At 53.2% G+C, this 23,166-nt stretch overlaps 2 protein-coding genes across 6 annotated transcripts; one reads left to right on the top strand and one right to left on the bottom strand.

The window, feature by feature from the left end:
- Positions 1-4,649: 4,649 nt before the first annotated feature.
- On the top strand, positions 4,650-8,964 carry C1ql4 (complement C1q like 4). The gene is made up of 2 exons (XM_028891914.2): positions 4,650-5,925; positions 8,136-8,964. Exons 1-2 carry the CDS (start codon positions 5,389-5,391, stop codon positions 8,313-8,315), a joined length of 717 nt encoding a protein of 238 aa, XP_028747747.1. The 5' UTR covers positions 4,650-5,388; the 3' UTR covers positions 8,316-8,964.
- Positions 8,965-9,607: 643 nt separating this feature from the next.
- LOC114708569 (trophinin associated protein) lies at positions 9,608-17,828 on the bottom strand. Of its 5 annotated transcripts, none has more exons than XM_037197383.1 (14): positions 17,726-17,828; positions 17,334-17,482; positions 17,037-17,229; positions 15,696-15,853; positions 15,472-15,609; positions 15,230-15,312; positions 14,798-14,850; positions 14,219-14,319; positions 12,244-12,330; positions 11,795-11,866; positions 11,249-11,371; positions 10,506-11,103; positions 9,887-10,080; positions 9,608-9,784 (listed from the first exon to the last, which is right to left on the bottom strand). In XM_037197383.1, the coding sequence occupies exons 2-14, from the start codon at positions 17,475-17,477 to the stop codon at positions 9,737-9,739; spliced, it is 1,992 nt and encodes a 663-aa protein (XP_037053278.1). In that variant the 5' UTR covers positions 17,478-17,482; positions 17,726-17,828; the 3' UTR covers positions 9,608-9,736. The 5 variants fall into 5 exon arrangements, with proteins under 5 accessions (XP_037053278.1, XP_037053276.1, XP_037053277.1 ...); XM_037197381.1 differs by having other exon boundaries at positions 14,219-14,322; XM_037197382.1 differs by having other exon boundaries at positions 14,798-14,853.
- Positions 17,829-23,166: the final 5,338 nt, after the last annotated feature.

Genomic DNA, 23,166 nt, shown 5'->3' on the forward strand with positions numbered 1-23,166 from the left:
CGGCTATTGTCGGGGGGGGGCGTTGGGTGTGGAGCTGGTTAAGTCTGCTGCTTGTCAAAGAATGAAAAAAAAAAAAATCTAGGGGCCCCAGACAGAAGGAGTATCCTAGGGCCTACATCACTTAGCTGAGCCCTGGAGACTTCGAGCTTGGCGCTTCCTCCTGGGCTGTCAGCTCTCAGCAGCCCGCGCCCCTCCTTCAGCTCTCTGCACCCCATCCACCTCCTTTAACCTGTCGGTCTCCCGGCGAGGGATTCAATATCCCCGCGGAGAAATGAGGGGTATGACAGCTGTCTGTGCAGCCAATTGCCACATTTCATTAATCAGACACTGGAGAGGGCCAGAGGTGGTGACGGGGGCCAAGGGGTGGGGGTGCCAGCGCAAAGGGAGGAGGAAAGGGTGCCGACCAGCAGCCTCGTCTGGATAGATGTGCTGGGCTGCGCAAGGAAGAAAATCGGTACTCGGGTCTAATAAACATTTTGGGAGCACTCTACTGAACTCACTGGGGAACCAGCAGGGCTAGGCTAAGGGGACTGACCAGCTGATGAGGGGAAACCCTGGCCTGGCTGCTGCAGGGGTCCTGAGTCTTCAGTGTGGGCACATAATCTCCAAAAGAAGGCAGACTCTGCGTGTGTGTGTGTGTGTGTGTGTGTGTGTATGTGTGTGTGTGTGCAGGTCAAGCCAACAGCTTTTCCCCGATGGTCACAGGGGGACTTTGGTTTTCCCTTTGGCTCAGGAAGCAAAATTCCCCTCGCTTACTTCGTTTTTCATCCCCTCCTTTTTCTGGGCCCCCTCTCTCTCTCTGGACCGTTCTCTGTAGCTAACTTTGGCCTTCTGTTAGCCAATATTTGAAACTTGATGGTGTCAGAGTTGACAGCCAGAGCAGAGAGGTTGGGAACATGTGAAGTGAAGACCGGCCTGTTGGGGTCAACATGTAGTAGGTTGCTGGGTCCCTGTAAAAATCTTGCTGCCTAGTCCTGTCCAGCTTCTCTGGCCTTTGCATGCCTCTAGTGCCATTGTCCCTTTTCCAAGCACTGGGAAGGAAGCTGAGACATCAAAACTCCTGTTCTAAGAACATCCCCCTCCCATTCTAGGAATATCTCCTTACAGGGTGGTAACTAGACAACCCCCCCCCCCCCCGCGCGCGCCACTTCTGGACCCCAGTTTCCTCATCTCTTACAGACAGGGATAATGCGCCCATCTCTTAGGGACGCTGGAAGGATGCAATGGGAACTCACATGCTAAAAGCCCTCAAATTAAACAAGCACTTACTCATGTTCTCTCCAGTCCCATGCAACGCCCAGTGCTCTAAGGTGGACAGGGTTCTCTCCTTTTTATACAAGGCGTCTAGTGTCAGACAACCCATGCTGTGTCTGGCTTGTGCCTCCTCCAAAGTGGAAAGGAAAGCAAAGCATGGAAGGTTAGGGAGACTGTCACCGGCCCTGAAGAGGAGGAAAGGAACGGGTTCTCAGATTTTGACGACAGGACACCAGCCAGGAGGCCTCTCTCTGTGTCTCTGTGTCTCTGTCTCTGTCTCTCTCTCTTAATAGATGAGGAAACGGAGGATTGTAAAGTGATGGAAGCCCACGTTGCCAGGCGTCTTCCCACCCTCTCTCTTATTTCTGACCTCCTCACCCCTTTTCTTCCCTAGAGGGCATCCGGGTCAGTGACAATAAGTATGAGAGAAAGAACAAAAAGAAAGAATCTTCAAGGAGCCAGGACCTTTCCGCTAGACTTCATAAAAATTTAACACGAAAACTTCTGCAGAGTAGAAGGCACACAACACATGCAAATCATATGCTAATCACATGCTAATCTAAAGTCTGGCCCTTGGCGCTCGGACACACACCTGGCTATAGCCTTGGGGAAAATTCTGGGGAAACCCCTGGGCTCTAGGAACGGTAGGATTCCCTGTAGGGTCTTGTTATGGATTTTAGGTTCGTTGTAGGAGTTACCTGTGTAATTTGGGATTAGGAACAGCGTAAGTGCAGAGTCATTGGCAGAGCTTACTGCAGGATTCCGACTGGGCTAGGCTTTGATTAGGAGATTGTGGAGGTCTTCTTCCGCTCCTCACCTTCTTCCCATCACCCCTGCACCAGGCTTTGGTTGTCTTGCTGCACCCCTGGCTGCCTATCCCCCATTCTTGGGCTCACCACTTCACTGGGACTTCCTAGTTCAATCACCAGAGAGGCTCTGGGTACAATGCCCCTGACCTCTCCCCCGTCCCCAGCATTCTCTCATAGATTTTTTTTTTTTTTTTTTTTTTTTTTTTTTTTTTTTTTTTTTTTGCCCCAGGAAGACCTACTGGTCTTAGCCCTAACTAGGTCCCCGCTTGGACTAATGTGACAGCTGCAGGGGAGCTATGAGAACCTGGAGAGCTGGCAGCTTCATTCCAGAGCGTGGGGAAAGAGCAACAGAACATGAATAAATTCATAGAGCTGGCCCCTTGGCTCCCTGTGAGCCAAGCCTGCTCCCCCCCACCCCACCCCACCCCACACACACCAAACACAACCGCTGCCTCCTGCAGCCTGCCTGGTCACTGCTGCTCACAGCTTGGGCTGACGGTAGGCGCAGATGATGCTCCAGTGAAGAAGCCTGGCATCTGAAAGGGGCTAAGGTGAGGGGATCTAAAAGGGAGTGAGGGGAACTAGGATTAGAGGGGTGGGTGAAGAGCTGGGCAGAGAGGGCCTCTGCTGAGGGGAGGGAGAAGAGGGTGGGGAGGAAAGACGAGGGGTGTTGGGACTTGGGGTGGATGAGGCCCGAGGCTCTGCAGGGGAGGCTGGTGTGAAGGGAGACCTGCTTTCTCTGATCCATCCATCATGCAGCCTGGGGGAGCAGATCAGGAATTAGACATGCACAGGGCCGACATGGCCCTCAGCCCCCCGAGGAAGACAAATGGTGACAAAGACCTTGAATAAAATTTGTATTTATGGTTGGAGGAGGAGCCCTTCCCCCACTGGCTGCCAATCCTTTCTCTCCCAATCCTTTCAGGCAGGTCGGGACCTTACCCCACCCACAGCGGGGCCAAGCCCAGCACCAGTCACTTCTTCTCACGATTGCAAAAGGGTTTGCAGGGGGTCCAGGAAAGGAGAGACGAAGAATCACCTTCTAGACAACTGTGACCTGGTGTACCTTGTACCCTCTGCTTTACACAACATAGTCCACACACCAACCTCTTGGTTTTTACCCTTCTCTCCAAGAGGCCTCTCTTGCTGTCTACTGCTAGGTCTCCAAACACCCCCAGATCCTTCAGTCCTGAACCCACTCTGCCAGCCTCTGACCTTCTATTCCCTGGAAGATACAGCTCCTGGCTTTTCCTCTGCACTCTGATGAAAGCCAGTGTTCCTTCTTGGCCACTCTGAAAGCAGACATTGTCACCGTTATAGGCAGTATAGGCTGGTGGCTAATACCTACTACTCCAAATTTGAATTGTGTTACTATGCATAATCAGCCAAACATCCATTATTGGGAGCCTAATTTCTCTAGATTTTCTCTGATAATAAACAACTGGGGGGAGGGAGGCTGATGAAAGCTGGTATCAGGGCAAGATTCGGGTGGTGCCAGTCTGGACAGGGCAAGTGAGGATGGCTCTTTCTCACCAGGAGGTGCCAAGGGCTTCAGTCCTGAGACAGAGCTGGCCTCTGTGGGTCTCAGATTTTAGGACTAAGACAGACATACGAATTCCCTCTTCAAGCAGCCTCACACATGTGTACACAAAGCCCACAATTCACAGCTCTGCTCACCCAGGGACCGCAAGGCCAGGGTCTTAGGGCGACCCCACCCCACACACAGTATCCAGCACTGTCACAACACGCAGACCCACAGCCCAGCACTCTGCTTGCAGAACTGCCCCGCCCCCGCGTCTCCCCTCACAGTTGATATGTCACATTGGAGTCCGAACACGGACCTGGGTGTCTCTCCGCAGCGCGCCATTTACATTTCTCTCTAGATCTGTCAACCTGTCTAGGCTCCCTTCTCTCTCTCTCTGTCTCTGTCTCTTCCTCTCCCGCTCTGGGGCTGTCAGTCAGTCTCTTTTAGAAGCTTTGTCTCTTCGCGTCTCTTTCTGTCTCTGATTTCTCGGATGTCCATTTCCTGCTTGTTTCCTAGTCTCTCTCTCTCTCTCTCTCTCTCTCTCTCTCTCTCTCTCTCTCTCTCTCTCTCTCTCTCTCTCTCTCTCTCTCTCCTTCTATTTCTTTTCCTTCTTCTTCTGCTGCTATGCTATCTTAGAGGCCAGGTTCCCATTCTGGTCAACAAGTAACGGTTGAACCCTTTGCCATATTCGGTATTTGGTTGGGGGGGCACCGAGGGACGCGTGGTGGCGAATCGCATTTTATTTCTGTTTTCTGTTTGTTGTATGTGAGCCCCCCACCCCACCCCGCGCCCCCTTGTTTAGCTCCGCGGTCCCCTCTGAGGTCTTCTATGTGTGTTGTAGCCTGATCCCTGTTTACCCCATCACTGAGTAGCCCATCTTCCTCTAAGCTCCGAGAATGCCAAACTCCAGGTACAGGGTGGAAAGTGAGGATACGGCGGGGGCTGAGAATCGCTGCAAAGCCCCGGGTGCAGGCAGGGAGCCTGGAGGCTGGGGGGCTCGGCGGGGAGGTGGGGGGAGGTGGCGCGGCCTGCCCCGCCCCCGCGTTTCCCGCTCTGGGCGCCAGGGGTCGCTCCGCCTGCGGCCGCTTATAGTGGCTCCTGCCGCGCGGCGACTCACACCACCCGCACTGCTGCCAGGGAGGAAGGTTAGGGACGCAGAGAGGGAGAGCGCTTGCGGGAGAGGGACGCCTGGCTAGGGCTCTGGCGAGGGCTGAGGCCAAGGCTGCTGAGGGAGGCAGGTTGTGCTTTCCAAGAGCTAAAGTGCAAAATCGACGAGGTCGCGTCCAGTGAGAGCCCGCCTGCAGCTCACAGCCTGGGACGTCGGGAGAGCGGGGAGAGGTCTCCTGGTCTAGCCGGGAGAAATCGGCGAAGGGCGCCCGGGACCCAGACACCGCCATCCGCAAGAAAGCAACTGTCTGGAGAGCAGGCATCCTAGACCTGTGGGAAACCAGCCGTCCAAGAAGCTGTGGCTCTCAGGCGCCCTGGATCGTTCGAACTGCACCCGAGGGTGACACCAGACTCCAGGTTCTGCACCCTCAAGGGCTGTCCTTGGCCCAACCCACGGGGGAGACCTCCACTCTGACCGGCGGTTTGGGGAACAGCTCCACGGTGACAGGAGGCATCCGCCGGGGCAAGGTGGTCGGGCACAGCCGTCGGGAGATCCGCACCGGGGCCCGAGCCCGCGGAGAGCCCCGGGCCTCCGCCGCCATTGCGCCCAAAAGTGAGGAGGATTTGCTGGCCCTGGCCGCGTCACGGCTGAGCCGCCGCAAGCGGGTGGCGGGCGCGGCCGTCGGGGTGGCCATGGTGCTGCTGCTGCTGGTAGCCATCCCGCTCCTGGTGCACAGCTCCCGCGGACCAACACACTACGAGATGCTGGGTCGATGTCGCATGGTGTGCGACCCCCACGCAGCCCGAGGCCAAGGCCCCGACGGCGCTCCCGCCTCGGCGCCTCCCTTCCCTCCAGGTGCCAAGGGAGAGGTGGGTCGCCGAGGGAAGGCAGGCCTGCGGGGACCCCCAGGACCCCCAGGTCCCAGAGGGCCCCCCGGAGAGCCAGGCAGGCCAGGTCCCCCAGGTCCTCCTGGCCCAGGCCCTGGAGGGGCAGCGCCCCCTGCAGGCTATATACCCCGAATTGCTTTCTACGCGGGTCTCCGGCGGCCTCACGAGGGCTATGAAGTGTTGCGCTTTGACGACGTGGTGACCAACGTGGGCAACGCTTACGAGGCAGCCAGCGGCAAGTTCACCTGTCCCATGCCAGGCGTCTACTTCTTCGCTTACCATGTGCTCATGCGCGGTGGCGACGGCACCAGCATGTGGGCCGATTTGATGAAGAACGGACAGGTGAGATTACCCCTCTCCTTAGCCCCAGATCTCACTAGGGACCTCCTAAAATTCCCTGCACTCAGTCGCAACCCAGCTCCTCCCCTGAAACACTATCAGGTATCCAAGAATGCTAGGCCACCAAAAATTGGTCACTTAATTTAATCAAAAGAGGAGGAATGGGGGGCCTGGAAAAGAAAGTCACCTGTCCGAAGTCTCCCGGAGCGTTGGAGGGATGTCTGAGCTGGAACTCAGGACTCGAAGCATGCCTCTGCATCAACTCACCAACCTCCAGCCGTAGCCTGCCACATCATGTCTGTGGTGCTTGCCTTACCCCTCAGCCCCTTCTCTCTGCCGGTCTGGGGCTGCCTGCTGGCTTCTCAGTCAGTGGTTTCCCAGCCCTGGCATGGAACTAGCTATGAGGGACTCTGGATTCAAGGAACTAGAATGGAATCTTGTTTTGGGTAGTGGCCATCTCCCCCCCAAGGGGGAGTCATTCAGATTGGATTTTCAAAGAAAAGGCGAAAAAAGGAAAAAAAAAAAAAAAAAAAAAAAAAAACAAAAACACTCTTTTGCCCATTTGCTAGGTAGCAGTCCTATTTGTTCATCCCCTGGGCCGGGGCAAACCTAGACCAAGTCTTGCCCTCAGCTAACACTGACTCTGTAGGCGGCGGTGGGAAACCGGCCCAGGGGCCACATAGGTGGAAGGATGAACCCATTGAATGTTGGTTTGGAAAAGCTAGGAGGCAATGGTCAGGAAGAGAGGAGGCCTGGTCTACAGGCCCTACACCCTCCCTGGGAACCTCTCCGATGCCGCTATGTTCTGCTTCAGGGGGTAGTCAAAATCATTGCCACCTAGGTTTGAGGGACCAGCTCCCCAAAAGACTCCGGCATTTGAACTAGCAAGATGCCATAGGCTGGGGCGGAGGGGGCTGCCTATACTGTGCGGGAAGAGGAAGGTTTGGACCGAGCAGTGACCTCTGAATGTTCCACGGAGGGGGTGGGGCCCTGGTGCATCAGGTCTACTCCTCGGGGCTCCCTAAGTCTTGAACCCCGCTCTATAGCTGAAAAGCTCCTGGGTTCCAAGAGGACGTCACCCCTAGACCAACCTCATCTTTGGGGTCTGTTCCTAGCAAGTCCCTCCCTCCAGAGCCTGAGGAAAGGGAGCTAGCCGTTAGGCTCTGAGCATCTTCCTGGGGTTGATGGTGAATGGCCACATGATCCAGTGCACCTGTGACTGGGGAATGGCAAAGTCTAAGGAAAAGCTTGGTGTCTTTCTTCTTGTGGCACCGAGTAGGAAGATTTGGTCTGTGCCAGGAATCCGGGAGGAGGCTGGGGTGTGTTGGTTTTGGAGGGGGTGGGGTGGCACAGCTTCCACTCTGTATTCCACGGAGCGGACACTGCGGCCCTGGGAATGGTAAATAATGATTAGAATAATGATGAATAATTAATGATTTAATAACCGGTCCCGGTGGGATGGGAACTGAGGGAAGGGGCCGGCGGTGTGACTGCTGCAGACCAGAGAGCCCGACCAGAGGCAGCCCTCCCTCCACACGGTGGGGGACCGGCTGAACACTCCCCAGGGAAACTGGGGCCCAGGAGGCCAGAGAGACACAACACAGTTCACTTTCCTACCGGCGTGACACAGGTGTGGATACACGTATTCCCCAGTCCCACAGAAAAGCTAGTTTAGGAATTCCAATTGAGCATGGCCTCCTGGAAAAATCCTGAAAGCTATTTTTATTTTTTAGCATGAGAATAGCAATTCTACGTAACATTTTCTGTATACAGAATATGGTTCTGAACTCACTCCAGGAGTAATTACTCACTTAATCCTAACCACCTCACGGGGTAGGTTCTATTATTATTACCCCCATCGCTCTAACAGAGGCCCAGAGAAGGTACATGTGTGCCCCCAAGTCATGTCTGAGAAGCCCTGCAGTCTCCTAGCTTTGTGGGTCTCAACCTTCCTAATGCTGTGACTCCAACCATAAAATAATTTTGTTGCTACTTCATAACTAATTTTGTTACTGTTGTGAGCTGTAAGGTAAATATCTAATACGCAACTCCTGCGAAAGAGTCATTGGACGCCCATAGGTTGAGAAACGCTCGTTTGGCCCCCACCGCCCATACCTAAGCCGAGCTCGCTCCAGCAGCCACAGGACTCAACCCCCCAGTTAACTGAGCTCTGCACAGGATGTGGGTCTGTTTTTTTTTCGTCCTCCCCCCAGGTCCGGGCCAGCGCCATTGCTCAGGATGCGGATCAGAACTACGACTATGCCAGCAACAGCGTCATTCTACACCTAGATGTGGGTGACGAGGTCTTCATCAAGCTGGACGGTGGGAAAGTTCACGGCGGCAACACCAACAAGTACAGCACCTTCTCAGGCTTCATCATCTACCCAGACTGAGCCCAGCACCTTCCCGCGCACTCTCTCATTCGCCCGCCCCTTGGCCCCCTTGCTCCAATCCACATTGACCTCCAGCTAGCTCTACCCAAGGCCCCATCCTGAGAGCCCGCGGACTCTCCTGCTCCCCAGGCTACCTAAATGGGCGGATTCTTTGGGGCTCAAGGGTTTTAAGCGGCCGGGAGAGGTGGGAAGAGGAGAGCCGCTTAGGGAAGGACCGCTTCACTTGTGCTCCAATGAAACCCTGCAGCTGAGACGGACTGACGGACGGACGGACGGACGGATGAGGTCACGGCCTTCCCTTGTGCCTGAAGCTGGGGAACAGTTTCACTAATGGAGAGCAAAGACTCACAGGGAAAAGGGACGTGCCGGCAGCTTGGGAGGGAGAGGACTGCCGCGGGAGCCTGTCTAGGTGAGAGGAGACTCTGACACAGGTTAGGTACCAGACCTCAGTAGCCACTTTGTCCCTTCCCCTCCATCTCCATTTCTCAGGCTCTAGCCTGGGCCGCCTTCCCATGAACGGGAGGACCCAACGACTTCCTTCCTAGCATTCAGAACCCATTTTGTACAGTCCCTGTCCCACCCCTCTCCAGGATAGGTCCTGGAGCTACAGATACTGTTACTTCTTCAATAAAGTGAGGCTGGGGATTGTGTGTGGCTGCCTACCTTGGCACAGAATGGGAAGGACAGTGGCTGACCCTTTTTGCCCGATGCCCTTAAAGGACTCCCCTAACCCCACCCCACGCCCGCTTTCAACCTCAACTAGGAGATTGATCTATATACAGTTAAGCCTGGCCAGGCATGCCTCTCCAGAGGGGGAGGGATGCAGATTTCAGCTTTGATGTGGAAGGTCGAGTAGAAGATTCTAAAGTTGGGTTCAGTGGGCCTGCACAGGAAGAGAATTCTAGCAGTTCCCTCGCCTTTGTTACTGGTCTCTTTGCGGGTTTTCTTTTTGAGATAGGTCCTAGTTTTTGGCCCGGGGTGGCCTCCAACTCTTAGGTTCAAGTGATCCTCCTGCCTCAGCTTCCAAGTAGCTTAGGGCTACAGGTGCCCAACTAAGAATTCTGACAGAGGTACTCTAGACGAGGAAAGAGCTGGTGGGCCCTGGAGTGAGACTGATCTCAGAACAGGCTCCACGATTTCCGCGAAGGCACTCAGGAGTTTGCTGAGAAGGTGGCTGGGCGGGCGTGGGAAGATGGACCGCTTCCCCTCACTTTGTCCCCTCACTGGAGCACACTGCCACCACATGGACCACTGGAGAGCAACAGCAGCAGCGGCCCTATTGGAACACTCACTCAGTTTACAGAAACTTTATTAAAGGGTAAGAGGCTGTTGGCTCCCAGTCCAATGGGCAGAGCAACAATAAATAAGACTAAAAAGGAAGGGATGGCCGAAGCAGAACAGAATCTCCGTGGAGGCTGGAGTCACGATGGAGAGTCCTGTGGGACCACAGAACCCACTGGAATGAAACGCTAGAGAGAGAGAGAGACTCTGTCACGTCCCCTTACTTCTTGGTAAAGGAGGCAAGGCTGGCCCCCGGCTCCAGTATGGTCTGGCCGTAACTGAAGGCTCACCAGGGCATCCTGCCGTTCAAGCAGCGTGGCCACAGGGTTGGTGCAGAGCCGGGTGGGCCCAGGAGGTGGGATTCGGCTAGTGTAGAAGGCACACTCATCGTCCAGGCGAGCCTCGTGGAAGCAGTGGATGGCGGCGAGACAGGCTTTGAGGCGCTGCCTCAGAGCCAGAGTTCGAGGGGCCAGACTGCTGGGGCCTGAAGGCCATGGGGAATGTAGAGACCCTCTGCAGTTACCGTCTCTCCGGGTGCTGACTCTTCCCCTCCCCCAAGAGCACAGCCAGTTAGAAGCACAGGGCAGGAGAGCTCTTCAGTGGGAGCCAGAGGAAAGAAAGCATAGCATTCCCCGGGAGGTGTTGGCGTACGCCTTTAATCCCGGCACTCGGGAGGCAGAGCCAGGCGGATCTCTGTGAGTTTGAGGCCAGCCTGATCTACACAGAGTGAGATCCAGGACAGGCACCAAACTACACAGAGAAACCCTGTCTCGAAAAACCAAAAAAGAAAAGAAAAAAAAAAAAAGAAAAAGAAAAAAAAAGAAAGCATAGCATTGCCCAGTGCAAGGCAGGGCCCACTCCCAAGGGCATGGAGCTTTGCTCCATACCCTTTCCCAGCCAATTCCTTACCTGACTGGCCTGCTGGGGACCGCAAGGACTGGAGTGAGTGGAGAGGGGGGCTGGCACAGAGTGGGCTTTGTGAAGAGAAGGTCAAGCTGGTGGTTGCTGGAGACCCCTGACCGCAACAGGACTGTGAGCCAGACTCTGGATTTCTAGCTTCCAGAGAGCAGGCTGCCGATGGTCTCAGCTCTGTCCTAGGGCAGGCCCCAAGGGGTCCAGCCTGTCCTTGGGAACGAGGCAGAAGGGGTCCAGGCAGTGCCGGAAGGCAGGACTCTGGGGGCTCTGGCCCAGCTATCCGGCATGGCTCTGGGGGCTCTGGTTCTGTGGCAGAGCTGGGCTGAACCACCTTAGTCTCCTCCCCGGGGCAAGCCTGTGGCTCCTCACGTTCTTCGGCAAGGAATGACCCTGTCACACCCGAGTGTTTCGACAGTCCGAGAAGGGAAGTTCCAGAACTGTGTTCTGGAGCAGTCAGAGTTCTAGAAATTTCAGCCAGCGGGGGCTGGAGTTCGGTCATGTCTAGAGCAGAGCCTCCACCCGGAGGGGCACCTTTGCCCACGGCCAGCTCCTCCATCTCCTGCCGCAGGAGCTGCTGTAGAACACTGATGCGCTGCGGTGGGAGAGAGCACCCCAGGGGTCACCGCTGTGTCCACGGGGTCTCCCCACACGCTCGTCTCCCCCACCTGTCCTCCCAGCTCCCCCCGGCCAGTCTTCTCATGGTGCAGAAGCCAGAGGTGCCGTCACTACAGGCCCACCTGCATCTTTAGCTCCTGGAGGGTGGGGGTTTTATCGGGGTGAGGGCCAGAAGTGCTTGCCGCGGATCCCTTCTGTAACATGCTGCGACTCTCCTGGTCAAACAACCTTACAGCGATCTGCTCCTGCCACACAGAGGGGGAGGGGGCGGGTGAGAAAACCAGAGTTAAGATGGGGAGACTGCCCACACCCTCTTCAGGAATGAGTGAGTCAAAGCTCTCTGGTGGCTCTAAAAATCAGGTTTGGTAGTCCAGGCCTATAACAGAGCTGATCAAGAAGCTGAGGCAGGAGAATCAAAAGTTTGAGGCCCAGGTTGGTGAGATGTTCATACATACATACATACAAGAAATTTCTTCAAAGTTTCGGACTAGCAGAAGACAAGAGACAGAGACAGACATTCTAAACATAGGATAGGAAAGGCAGATGGAGAGGCAAGAGGAAGGCAGATTCTTTAGACGGTACACCTACCTCAAATCACAAGGCTGCCAGCCCTCCAGGCCAGCGGGACAGCATCAAGACCTCAGGACAGGAAGGCGTTGGACACTTACCCAGGGCAGGGCAGGCTCTTCAGGGGAGCGATGAGGAGAGAGATGAGGGGAGAGACCACTCGGCCACTGGGCCTGCGTCAGACAGGACAGGTCACCCATGGGTGGGACATAGTCTCCTCTCACCTGTCTTACTACCAACCCCTCATCCCCCCACAGCGCCTGCCCCCTCCCTCCCTCGTCTTAACACCCCCACCCCCCAGTGCTTGCCCCCTCCCTCCCTCGTCTTAACACTCCCCACCCCCCCAGTGCCTGCCCCCTCCCTCCCTCGTCTTAACACCCCCACCCCCCCAGTGCTTGCCCCCCTCCCTCCCTCATCTTAACACCCCCCACCCCCCCAGCGCCTGCCCCCCTCCCTCCCTCGTCTTAACACCCCCTACCCTCCACAGCGCCTGCCCCCTCCCTCCCTCCCTCATCTTGGCCCACACCAGTGGCCTCCTCTGTTCTCTTACCTGCTGCTGAACTCTGGGTAATGACCGGAGCGGTGTGAAGTGGGTTTTTGACCACATGTTGATCTTTTTCAAGGATGAATATGGGGTCTGGGGAGAGATGTGGGGGGTGAGCGGGGGCTCTCTAGCCCGACTCTTCTGCTCCTGCCCAGCCCAAGAGTTAGTTGTCGATACAAACCACAGCTGAGAGGCCTGGGGAGGGAACACCCCGAGCCCATCTAAAGGTGAGGGGTTGATGACAAAGGGTGACACTACACGGCCAGGAGAAGGGGCTGCGTGGGTGTCGCCGTCGCCCCGTGGAGGAGAGAGGCAGAAGAGTGGCCTTTCTGAATTCACCTTCCTATGTCTTGCTCTCCCCACAGCAGCAGAGTGTGTGTGTGTGTGTGTGTGTGTGTGTGTGTGTGTGTGTGTGTGTGTGTATTCTCAAGTAGCCAAGAGGCCGGCTTGGACCTTGGGATCCTCCTGCCTCTACCTCCCAAGGCTGGGATTACAGGTGTGTGCCACCACGTGCAGTGCTTGCATGGTGCTTTTAAGAGAAACCAAGTTATCTCTCCCCATTCACACTTTCTCCCCTGGGCTTTCCATTCAGCCCACGAAGGAGCCGAGGAGTCACACTGGTGTGTCCCTTAGCTGCTCTCACCCGCGGTCACTGTAACTCATCACCTCTCCCTCTTTCCTAGGCTTCCATCGCGCTGGCCTGTTTGGCCGGCTCTCAAGCACTAGATGCGTCCTCTCCCCGGGGCCTTCGCATCTGCAGCCCTCTTGGTTCAATAACTCCATAGCCTCCCCTTTTTATCTGTATGGTTCACGTCCTCAACTCCTGGTCTTCACTTAAACCTCATCTTCTCAGCGACCGTGCCCTAGCCAAAATACATTTTGTAAAAACAGAGTGATTAGCATCCCTTTCAAAAACATTAAAAAAAGAATTTCTTTTTTTTTTTAATTTATGTGTAGGTGTGTTTGGGTGCCCATGAAAGCCAGAAGGCAGTAGATCCCCTGAGATGGGAATCATAAGCAGTTATAAGTTGGCCAATGTGAGCTAAGCTATCGGTCCTAAATATTAATCTATTATTAAAACCCACCTTTTAGTTTTGTTTTCTTGTTTTTTGTTTTTCGAGACAGGGTTTCTCTGTGTAGTTTTGGTGCCTTTCCTGGAACTCACTCTGTACACCAGGCTGGCCTCAAACTCAGAGATCTGCCTGCCTCTGCCACCCCAGTGCTGGGACTAAAGGGGTGTGCCACCACCGCCTGGCACCATCTTTTAGTTTAAAGACAGGGTCTTACTGCATAGCCCAGGCTGTCCTGGAATTCCCTGTGGAGCAGCCCAGGCTGTCCTCTCACTTACAATGCTCCTGGCTCCAGAGAGCTGGGTTACAGTCATGTACCACCATGTATGGCTCTAAACTACCAATTTATGACACCAATTCCTCCTCCCAAATCCTTCCAGTGACTGAAGTATTTAATTTTAGAGAGAGGTACCACCTCCTGACATCCTATATATTTTATATTTGTGTTTATTTATTTTTTTGCTTCCCTCTTCGGAATATGTATATTCTGAACCTAGAACCATGGCTGCTTCAAAAGCCAGTTAGTAAATAATTGAAGGAAATTGTTTTTGTGGGTTTTTTCGAGACAGGTTTCTCTGTGTAGCCCTGGCTTTCCTGGAACTCACTCCATAGACCAGGCTGGCCTCGAACTCACAGAGATCTGCCTGCCTCAGCCACCAGAGTGCTGGGATTAAGGGCGTGCGCCACCCGGCAGGAATTAATATTTTTGATTGGTAAGAACTGGACGTGTCTAGGCCTCAGCACTGACTCCATGGTGACACATGCATGCCAGGCTGTCACCTCTCTCCCCAGGCCCCAACCCCAGCAAACGAAGACCTAATAACATCCTGAGTCCCGGGTCTGCCCACTCTACCCACGGTCCAGGGCATCTCCTGAACGCCCAGCCCCACCCCGGGAGGGTCCCATCGCACCCTGGTGTGCGTCCTTTCTCCAGTCTCTCTTAATGGCACCCGTTGGGCCAGACCCAGTAGGGCTCTTCCTCCTTCACCGGAACGAGGGGCAGCCTCAGGTTCTGCTGTGAGGGGTAAAGGAGGAGGAGACGGGACATCGGCTGTAGCGTCTGAAACATCAAAATCTACCCACTCAGCACCCTCTCAGAGCCCAGCAAAATCTTGGCAAACACCAATCAATCCAAATGCCCTGAGTTGCTGGAAGTGACCATGGCTCCTAAGGGACTGGGACAGAACACACCGGGAATTCCGCTTTGCAGGGAGAGGGCAGGAACAGAGACAGGGGCAGCTAGGCCCGCCTCTGACCTATGCAGGCGGTCTCGGCCCCTGTTCTGTGCATGAGCGTGTGTTTCTGGGGTGTGACAGCCAGGCAAGCACACTCCACCACTAACCCCCACCTCCTCTGACCCAGTCTCCCCGCCTCTCCACTGCCTCATCCTGCTTTCGCTCCCTAAGGCCTGCCGACCTTTTTCTTGTCTCGTGGCTGGGGCAGCCAGTGACTCACCCTTGCCTTTTTGTTCTAGATCCAGACACACTCACCAGGCTGGACGGGGGTCTTCGGGAGCGGTCTGGAGGGCTGGCTTGCTGAAGTCCTGCTGACGGTAAGGACAACAGCCATCCCTGAGAGTCAAGCAAGGCTGGGCCTTGGCTAAGTGCTCTACAAACACCATCTCACTGCATCCTCACAACAGCCTCTAGGGGTACAAATGTCACCCTGGCTCGGCTGTTACAGAACTCGGATACCCAGACAAGCTTGGACGACTAGCCGTGGTAAGGGTCAGGAGTTCAACTCAAACCCATTTATTGTCAGTTCATGCTGTAGCCAAAAGAAACAGCATCTCACATGCCTATCCCTCTGTGCCTTCGTATTAAGGCCTGGCTATGAAAGCCTGACCCCTGTTCCAGGGCCTGACCTGACATGTCTTGCACATCCCCTCCTGGGCTGAAAGGGAATCTAGACCCTCTCCTTACCTGCTGTTACCACATGTCTCTCTTCTTAGTTCCTGTAAACTGGGGCGAGTTGAGGAATGAAAGGAAGATCCTGAAGGTGGATTCTGATCCAGAGCAAGACAGGAAAGCAGAGTGAGAAGTGGGCATCGAACTAGACACGAACCCCATCCCACCTCTCCCACAGAACCCATTTTCATCTTGGGGTACTGTCCCAGGAAGAAGTTTCTAGAAAGACTAAGTGTCAGCCCCGCAAGGGTACTCACCAGAGCGTCTAACCTCTGTGGGCACAAAGTGCGGCCTCGGGGTCCTGATCCCTCCAGTCTTGAGAAGCAGGAAGCCCTGGCAGGATCTGGTTGATGGATAGGGGTCCTGGGAGCCAGGTATGCTGAAGACCGAGCAATCTGGGGTGCCAAGAGAGGCCATCAGCAAGAGCTCAGAATCCCCCACCGAAGTCCACCCCAGCCTGGCCTCACATCCTTCTCATTACCTGGCCCCTCCGGGTGGTGCCTCCCTTGCTCCCTCGAACTAGTACTCTCTGAGCCAGACTGGACTGGCGCCCCAGGGGACAGCTCTTCACCCCCTCACCTGACAGGATGGTGGCCAGGGCTGCAGGGTCAGCGACAAAATCTATAGCCCCTGTAGCCTCTGAAAGGGAAGAGACAGGGTTAGAAGGAACAGGAGCGGGGGAGGCTGAGGGGCAGGGGACCCTAGCAACCCTGAGCAGAACCTATCCAAGCCAGGCCTCATGGCGCACACCTGTAATTCCAGAATCTAGGGAACCAAGGCAGGAAAGCCAGGTGTTCAAGGCCAGCCTCCCCAGCACACAGAGCTCAAAGCCAGCCTGGGCTATGTAAGACCTTGAGAGATGGGAGAGGGAGAGATGGGGAGGAGATCTTTCGATTGAACCTAGCTCATCAAATGTCTGAAGAATTTCATGTAAGCTATTACTCTGACCATTGGAGCAAAAGATAAACCATGTTTTTGTCTTAGAGAAGATATCACTGGGGGCTGGAGAGATAGATGGCCTTGTGATTAGGAGCACACACACACACACACACACACACCCTTCTTGCATAGGTTCCCAACACCTACGTCAGGTGGCCTGTAACTCCAGTTCCAGGACAATCCAATGCCTCCAGCCTCTGCAGGCACCTGTTCTCACACACACATACCCACACACATATACATACTTCAAAATAATCCTTTTTTAGGGGCTGGAGAGGTGGCTCAGCAGTTAAGAGCACTGGCCGCTCTTCTGGGAGACGTGGGTTCTGTTTCTGGCACCCACACGGTAGCTCACAGCTGGCTAGAACTTCAGCTCTAGGGTATCTAATGCCCTCTTCTGATCTCCACGGATGCTGCACTCACATTGACTCACAGAAAATGAAAATAAATCTTTTAAAAAACATACCTGCTATTGAAAAGGAAGGCGTTCAAGCTGAAATATGGACAGATTATAAAGAATCAGCACAACACTGAGCAAATGACTGTGACTGGGTTGCTGAAAAGGCTTCCACACTGTCTCACTGTGTAGCCCTAGCTGGCCTGAAACTCACTATGTAGACCAGGCTGGCCTGGAATTCACAGAGACCACCTGCATCCGCCTCCTAAAGTGCTGGGATTAAAGGCATGTGCCACCATGACAGGCAAGAGATGACATTTTGCTGAAGTAACGGGATGGCTTCTTAGAGGAAAGGGCTTTCAGGACAGGGCCTAGGACTCTTACAGTATTCAAGAAACCAGAGGGTGTGCAAACCCCCCAAATCCCACGCTGCCTTTCCCATTCTCACTCAACCAAGTCGGCTATTCCCAGGCCGCCAACAGGTACCTGTCTGGGGGTGAGGCACAAGCCCCACATTTGGTTCCCCAGAGCCAGGCTTGAGTTCTTCCAAAGGGTTCCGGAGTTGGGTGGTCCCCCCCAATCTTTGTGATTTCTCTGTCTGGTGCGAGGTTTTCGGTCTGAGGCCTGCCGAGTCGATGAGCGGACGTTGAGTACTGAGCGGTGGCTTCTGAGCCAGTCTCTGAGGGGAAAGGAAACAAGAAGCTGGGATTCAGCACTGGGGTGCATTGCTAACGTGAGCTGCCTCCATGTTATTATTCTCTTCACCCATCAAGTCCCTCTTACCCTTGGATCTTGATTCTCCTGGTCCAGAGAGCACGACTTGACTGATGAAAAATCCGGGCATCTTTGAGAGAGTACTGGAATCTTGCTAGGGGTGGGGGATACACCTCGGAGGAGGGGATCCTTCCTAGGGTGGAGGGTAGTCATGGCGGCTGTAATGGAGACGGGAGACGGCAGACAGGACTGAGGACCAAAGCAAGGCGTGGGGGCTGCTACCCCTGATTCTCCCACCTTGGTCCCAATCCATGTGCCTGGAGGCCCGCACCGGCAGCAAGGCCGCTCTTGGGGCTGCCTCCTCCAGACACCCCCAGCCTGCGATCGCCCCAGGACTCCAAACTGCTGTCCTCCCTGAGAACCTCGACGGGACTCGTCCCCTCTACCATCCCGTGCCGCACCTCTCCAGGAGCCCCTCGGGGGTCACCTCCACTTTCTCAGCTTTTTCGCCGATTTTCTGGGTTTCTGCTGCTGCTGCTGCTGCTGCTGCAGCCGCCGCTGCTTCCCCGGTTTGTAAAATACGCCAAGCTTGTGATTGGCTAGTCCCCGCTGACGCGGAGCCGCGTGACGTCACGCCCGACCGTCCAATCCGCAGGGGCCGAGGGCGGGGCCAGGGACGGAGAAGTTGTCGCACTGCTCTCTGGCTGGGAAAAAAACTGACCAGCTCCCTCGGCCAATCCGAGAGCGGAGCGCGAGCGGCAGGATTGGAGGAAAGCCAGGGAGGATGCGGTTCCGAGGCCCGGGAAGGCGAAGCTGGGCTGCAACGGGCATTCTCGTCCTCTCGCGAGATCCGGAGCCAGGCGAGGGCCGGCACCCAAGGAGGACCGCGGGATTGTGGGAAGGGGTGGCCCTCGAGCGCCGTGGACCACACTGGGAACGCAGTCCTGCAGGCCCGGGACTGTTCCAGGGAGCATGGGCGCGGCTTTTGCGGGAGATGAGGAGCTGCCCCAGTGGGCCAGAGGGCCGGAGGTGACTGTGCTGAGCCCCACAGGAACGAGGGGCCAAGGGATCGTTTGTCCACCCGGACCCCACAGCTTGGGGGGTGTGGTTAGGCGCAGTGTGGCCGGAGCCCGGTGGAGCATCATTGAAGGGCTCCCCTCGTGCCTGGGGGTCTCCGCACCTCCAGGTCGCCTCTCCCTAATCTGAGGGCTCCCCTGCTGCTCATTGGCATGCAGGTGTGAGGCTGCTGGATGGAGATTGGGAAGCAGACAGTGTCTCACCCCCAACCGCACGCACACACAAAATCTCACTCTATCCCAGACGGGCCTCAAACTCGCAGCCTCCTGCCTCAGCCTCCCGTGTGCTAGGATTGATTGCACGCGCCCTGCATAGACAACAGTTTGAAGTTTAAAGGACGCCGATACACAAGTTATTCGTGTATAGGAACATAAATAGGCGTTATTCGTTAACTGCTTCTGGACTGCCCCTTCCATACCCCATTTCTTTTCATGCCTACAGACTTTGCCTTTAAGCATTTTTTTTTTTTTTTTTTTTTTTTTTTAGAATTCAGCTGTTTAGCCATATAAAGTGGTGTGTGCAGAGGCAGGCGGATCTCTGAGTTCCTAGGTCATCAAGTCAGATTGGAAGTATACTCGCTAAAAAGCGAGTATTAGGCCAGCCAGGATTAAATAATGAGACCCTGAATTAAAAAGACTATTTTCTTTTCTTCCCTGAGGCAAGGTTTCTTCCTGCTGTCCTGGAACTCACTCTGTAGACCAGACGGGACTTACGGAGATCCACCTGCCTCTACCTCCTGAGTGACTTAGACTGTCTTAATATATATACACATATATGTTGAGATATTTATAATATATATCATATATAGATTTATATATCAACTATTTCATTATCGTACCACCTTAGTCCACCACATTTATGTAGGGAATTGCAATTATCTTCCAAATAGTCTCCTTGCCCAGCCCCTCTAGTCTTTGTTTATTTTAATATGTTTATTGAAAATAAATTTTTATGCAATATATTCTGATAATGGTTTCCTTTCCCCAAAATCTTCCCAGATCCTCCACCCATCCAACTCCACGCCCTTTCTTTCTCTAGAAAACAAACAGGCTGGTAGTGGTGGGCTCAGGAGACAGAGGCAAGTAGCCTACAAGACAGGGCAGTTCCAGGACAGCCAGAGCTGCACAGAGAAACCCTGTCTTGAAAAAAAAAAAGAAAGAAAAGAAAACAAACAGGCAAACAAAACAAACACACCAGAATAAAAAAGAAAAGAAGCTTCAGAAGCACACACACACACACAACACCCATAAAATCACAAAATTGGAAACCGTAATATGCAAACAAAAGACCATTAAGACAAAAAAATGACCAAACAAAGCAATATGAAACAAAAAAATCCACATAAATATCATTGAGTTAGTTTTGGGTTGGTATGGGGCCCACCCCTAAGTGTGGTTAATATACCCAGTGAGACTCCCTTTGGGAAAACTAATTTTTCCTTTGCAAGTTGTCAATTGGAGATAGCTTCTTACTTAGGGATTGGAGCCCGTGTCCTCTCCCACTTCTCAGTGATGGAACCCAGTCTGGCTGGAACCTGTGCAGGCCCTGTGCATGAGGCTCAGCCTCTGTGAGTTCCTGTGTGTGTCAGGAAGAAGCCATTGCCTTGGAGTTTTCAGTCCCCTCTGGCCCTTACAGTCTTTCTGCCTGCTTTTCTGAATAGTTCCTTGAGCCCTGGGGCGGGGGGGGGGGGGGGGGGGGGCAGTCATTCTGTCCACGTGAATCCGTTCTTATGGTAGCTAGAGAAATTTTTCCAAAATGCAAACCTGGTAACTGCTGTGCCTCAGTGACTAGCACACCCATGCCTAACCTTTTGTGCCATGCCACTCTGCCCCGTTACTTTCTGCCTTCTGTGAGGAGAATCCTTGAAAAGAAGCTGTGTCCATGAAAGCTAATTAAAACTTCAATGACTGGAGTCATTGGAATATTGGAGCTCAGAAGCTAACTACAGCCCGGCAGTGGTGGCACATGCCTTTAGCCCCAGCACTCGGGAGGCAGAGCCAGGTGGATTTCTATGAGTTCAAGGCCAGCCTGGTCTACAGAGCGAGTTCCAGAACAGGCACCAAAGCCACACAGAGAAACCCTGTCTCAAAATAAAACAAACAACAACAACAAAAAGGTAACTACAATTTCTCTTAGGCTGTATTTAGCCCCCACAAAGAGCCGTTCCTTGCCCACCTACCATCCAAACTACAGGAGGAATGTATTAAACTTGTGGATGTATTAACAAAACCCAGTTCTCCACCCATCAAAGAGCTAAAAATGCTAATAGATGCCATTGGAGGCCTATAGTTGAGACTCCCTTACATGGCTAACACACCTTTCTGGTATTTCTACCAATGTATTTTTATTTTACTTAAGATTTACTTTATTTGTGTGTTTTGCCTGCTTGTATGTGCACCACATGCATGTCTGATGCCCACAGAAATCAGAAGACACCAGAGCCCCTGGAACTGGAGTTGTGAATGATTATAAGCCACCGTGTGGGTTCTGGAAATCAAACCCAGGTCCTCTTCAAGTACAAGAAGTGCTCTTAACCACTGAGCCGTCTCTCCAGTGCATTTTTAAAATGTCTTGAAGGGCAGGATGTGGTAATACACACCCTTAATCTGGATGCAGAGGCCTACAGGTCCCTGTGAGTTTGAGGCCAACTTTGTCTACACAGCAAATTCCAGGCCAGCCAAGGCTAAGTAGTAATACCCTGTCTCAAAAGTGAAATAAAATGCATTAAAAAATGCCTTGATTTATAACTTACTTTGTTCTATTGTCATAAAAACACCATGCTTTCACCTTGGAATAGTGGAACTTGGGGTAACCTACATGCATAGTCACTAGAATTTGGAACCAGAATAAACTACCTCTTACTGTCTTTGAGCTTGAGAGCTGTGTTTTTGCATTGACACCAATTCCATGACCTTGTCTAAGTCCTCAGGTCTGTGCTACTTCGCCTAGTGCCTCTAGAATGCTTTCTTGCTCTCATTTTGCCTAGTTATGCCTCCAAATTAATGTCCATTGTTACGTCTTCAGGGAGGCTTTCCTGGAGCCTTTCCACACACAGTCTGGGAAAGATGCCTTGGTTATCAGCTCTCTGTACCCTCTGAGCTGTCTGGCAAACTGGTTATGTGTTCTCCGGGTGGTGTTCATTAACTCAGAGCATGCATGTAGCTCAGCTGCTAATTATATATTCCTGATAGAAGGTGATGAGATGAACCTCTGTTTCAGGGGTTCTCAACCTTCCTAATGCTGTGACCCTTTAATACAGTTCCTCATGTTGTGGTGACCCCCCAACCATAAAACTATTTCATTGCTACTTTATAACTAATTTTGCTACTGTTATGAATCGTACTATAAATATCTGATATACAGGAGATCTGATATGCTACCCCAAGGGGTCACAACCCACGGCTTGAGAACTGCTGTCCTATTTCATTCCAAGTGACGTACTTGTAGTGTGAGCATGAGGACCTGAGTCCCCTCCCCAGGACCCACATAAAAAGCTGCGTGTGGTGACTCATGTTCTGATCCCAGTGCTGAGCGGGCATAGAAAGGGAGATCTCTAGGCCTTGCTGATCAGCCAGCTTAACCTAATAATGGAGACCTAAGTTCTAGTGAGACTTCAAACATATACATATATTAGAGAAATGGATCAACAAGTTAAGAGCACTTGCTATGCTTCCAAAGAACCTGAATTTGGTTCTGAGTACCACATTTGCTGCTCACATTCACCTGTCACTCCAGCTGCATGGGATCTCACGCTCTTCTGGCTTTTTTGGGTACCTGTACACACACGTGCACCTGCACACACACACACACACACACACACACACACACACACACAGAGAGAGAGAGAGAGAGAGCAATGGAGGAGGTGCCAGCGCTCAGGTGGGTCCTGTACAGAGGGACCATGCCTATCAACGTGCAGTCAGTTTTCTTTCTACTTTTTGTCTTGCAACGCTGTAGATCAAAGCCAGGGCCTTGTGAATGCCCGGGAAGAGCTCTACCGGCTGAGCTGCACCCCAGTCCCAAGCCATTCTCAACTTTAACTGTAAACAATGTAACTATTTCATTTGTTTGTGAAGGAATGTAATTGATTTTCTATCCAGTAATCTTTTTTTGTTTTGGTTTTTGGAGACAGGGTTTCTCTGTGTAGCTTTTGAGCCTTTCCTGGAACTCACTCTGTAGACCAGGCTGGCCTCGAACTCACAGAGATCCACCTGCCTCCACCTCCCGAGTGCTGGGATTAAAGGCGTGTGCCACCACACCCAGCCCTGTTCGGCGATATTACTGAGCTCTTGGTTTACCTATTTATTCTCTTGAGTTTTCTGTTTTTGTTTGCTGTGCTGGGAATAGGACCTAAGGCCTCCAGAGCGCTAAAGGATGGCTCTGCCTTTGAGCTATATCCCTGGCTCTTTTACTTTTCTTCTTTTGAGAACGACCTTTCTTAAATATTTGTTGTATTTGTTTAATTTTATTGTATGTGAGTGAATATTTGACCTGCATGTATGTCTGTGCACCACATGGATGCCTGGTGTCCACAGAACCCAGGTCCTCTGGAAGAGCAGTCAGTGTTTTTTAACCACTGAGCCATCTCTCCAGCAGCCCACACACATAACTTTTTTTTAAAGGATTTTAAAAAAAGATTTATTATTACAGTGTTCTGTTTGCATGTGTCCCTGCAGGCCAGAAGAGGGCACCAGATCTCATTACAGATGGCTGTGAGTCACCATGTGGTTGCTGGGAATTGAACTCAGGGCCTCTGGAAGAGCAGCCAGTACTCTTAACCACTGAGCCATCTCTCCAGCCCCCTTCCCCTTTTTTTGAGTAGAAT

Source organism: Peromyscus leucopus, chromosome 20 (genome assembly GCF_004664715.2).
Source record: "Peromyscus leucopus breed LL Stock chromosome 20, UCI_PerLeu_2.1, whole genome shotgun sequence".
Classification (NCBI taxonomy): Eukaryota; Metazoa; Chordata; class Mammalia; order Rodentia; family Cricetidae; genus Peromyscus; species Peromyscus leucopus.

Excerpts from the sequence above, each read along its gene's own strand:
- C1ql4 (XM_028891914.2), top strand. The coding sequence starts at position 5,389 with ATGGTGCTGCTGCTGCTGGTAGCCATCCCGCTCCTGGTGCACAGCTCC. Across the intron at positions 5,926-8,135 it reads ATTTGATGAAGAACGGACAG|GTCCGGGCCAGCGCCATTGC; the intron begins GTGAGATTACCC and ends TCCTCCCCCCAG.
- LOC114708569 (XM_028891935.2), bottom strand. The coding sequence starts at position 17,477 with ATGACTACCCTCCACCCTAGGAAGGATCCCCTCCTCCGAGGTGTATCC. Across the intron at positions 15,313-15,471 it reads CACAGAGGTTAGACGCTCTG|AATCCACCTTCAGGATCTTC; the intron begins GTGAGTACCCTT and ends GCTCTGGATCAG. Across the intron at positions 11,867-12,243 it reads TACCCAGAGTTCAGCAGCAG|GCCCAGTGGCCGAGTGGTCT; the intron begins GTAAGAGAACAG and ends TGTCTGACGCAG.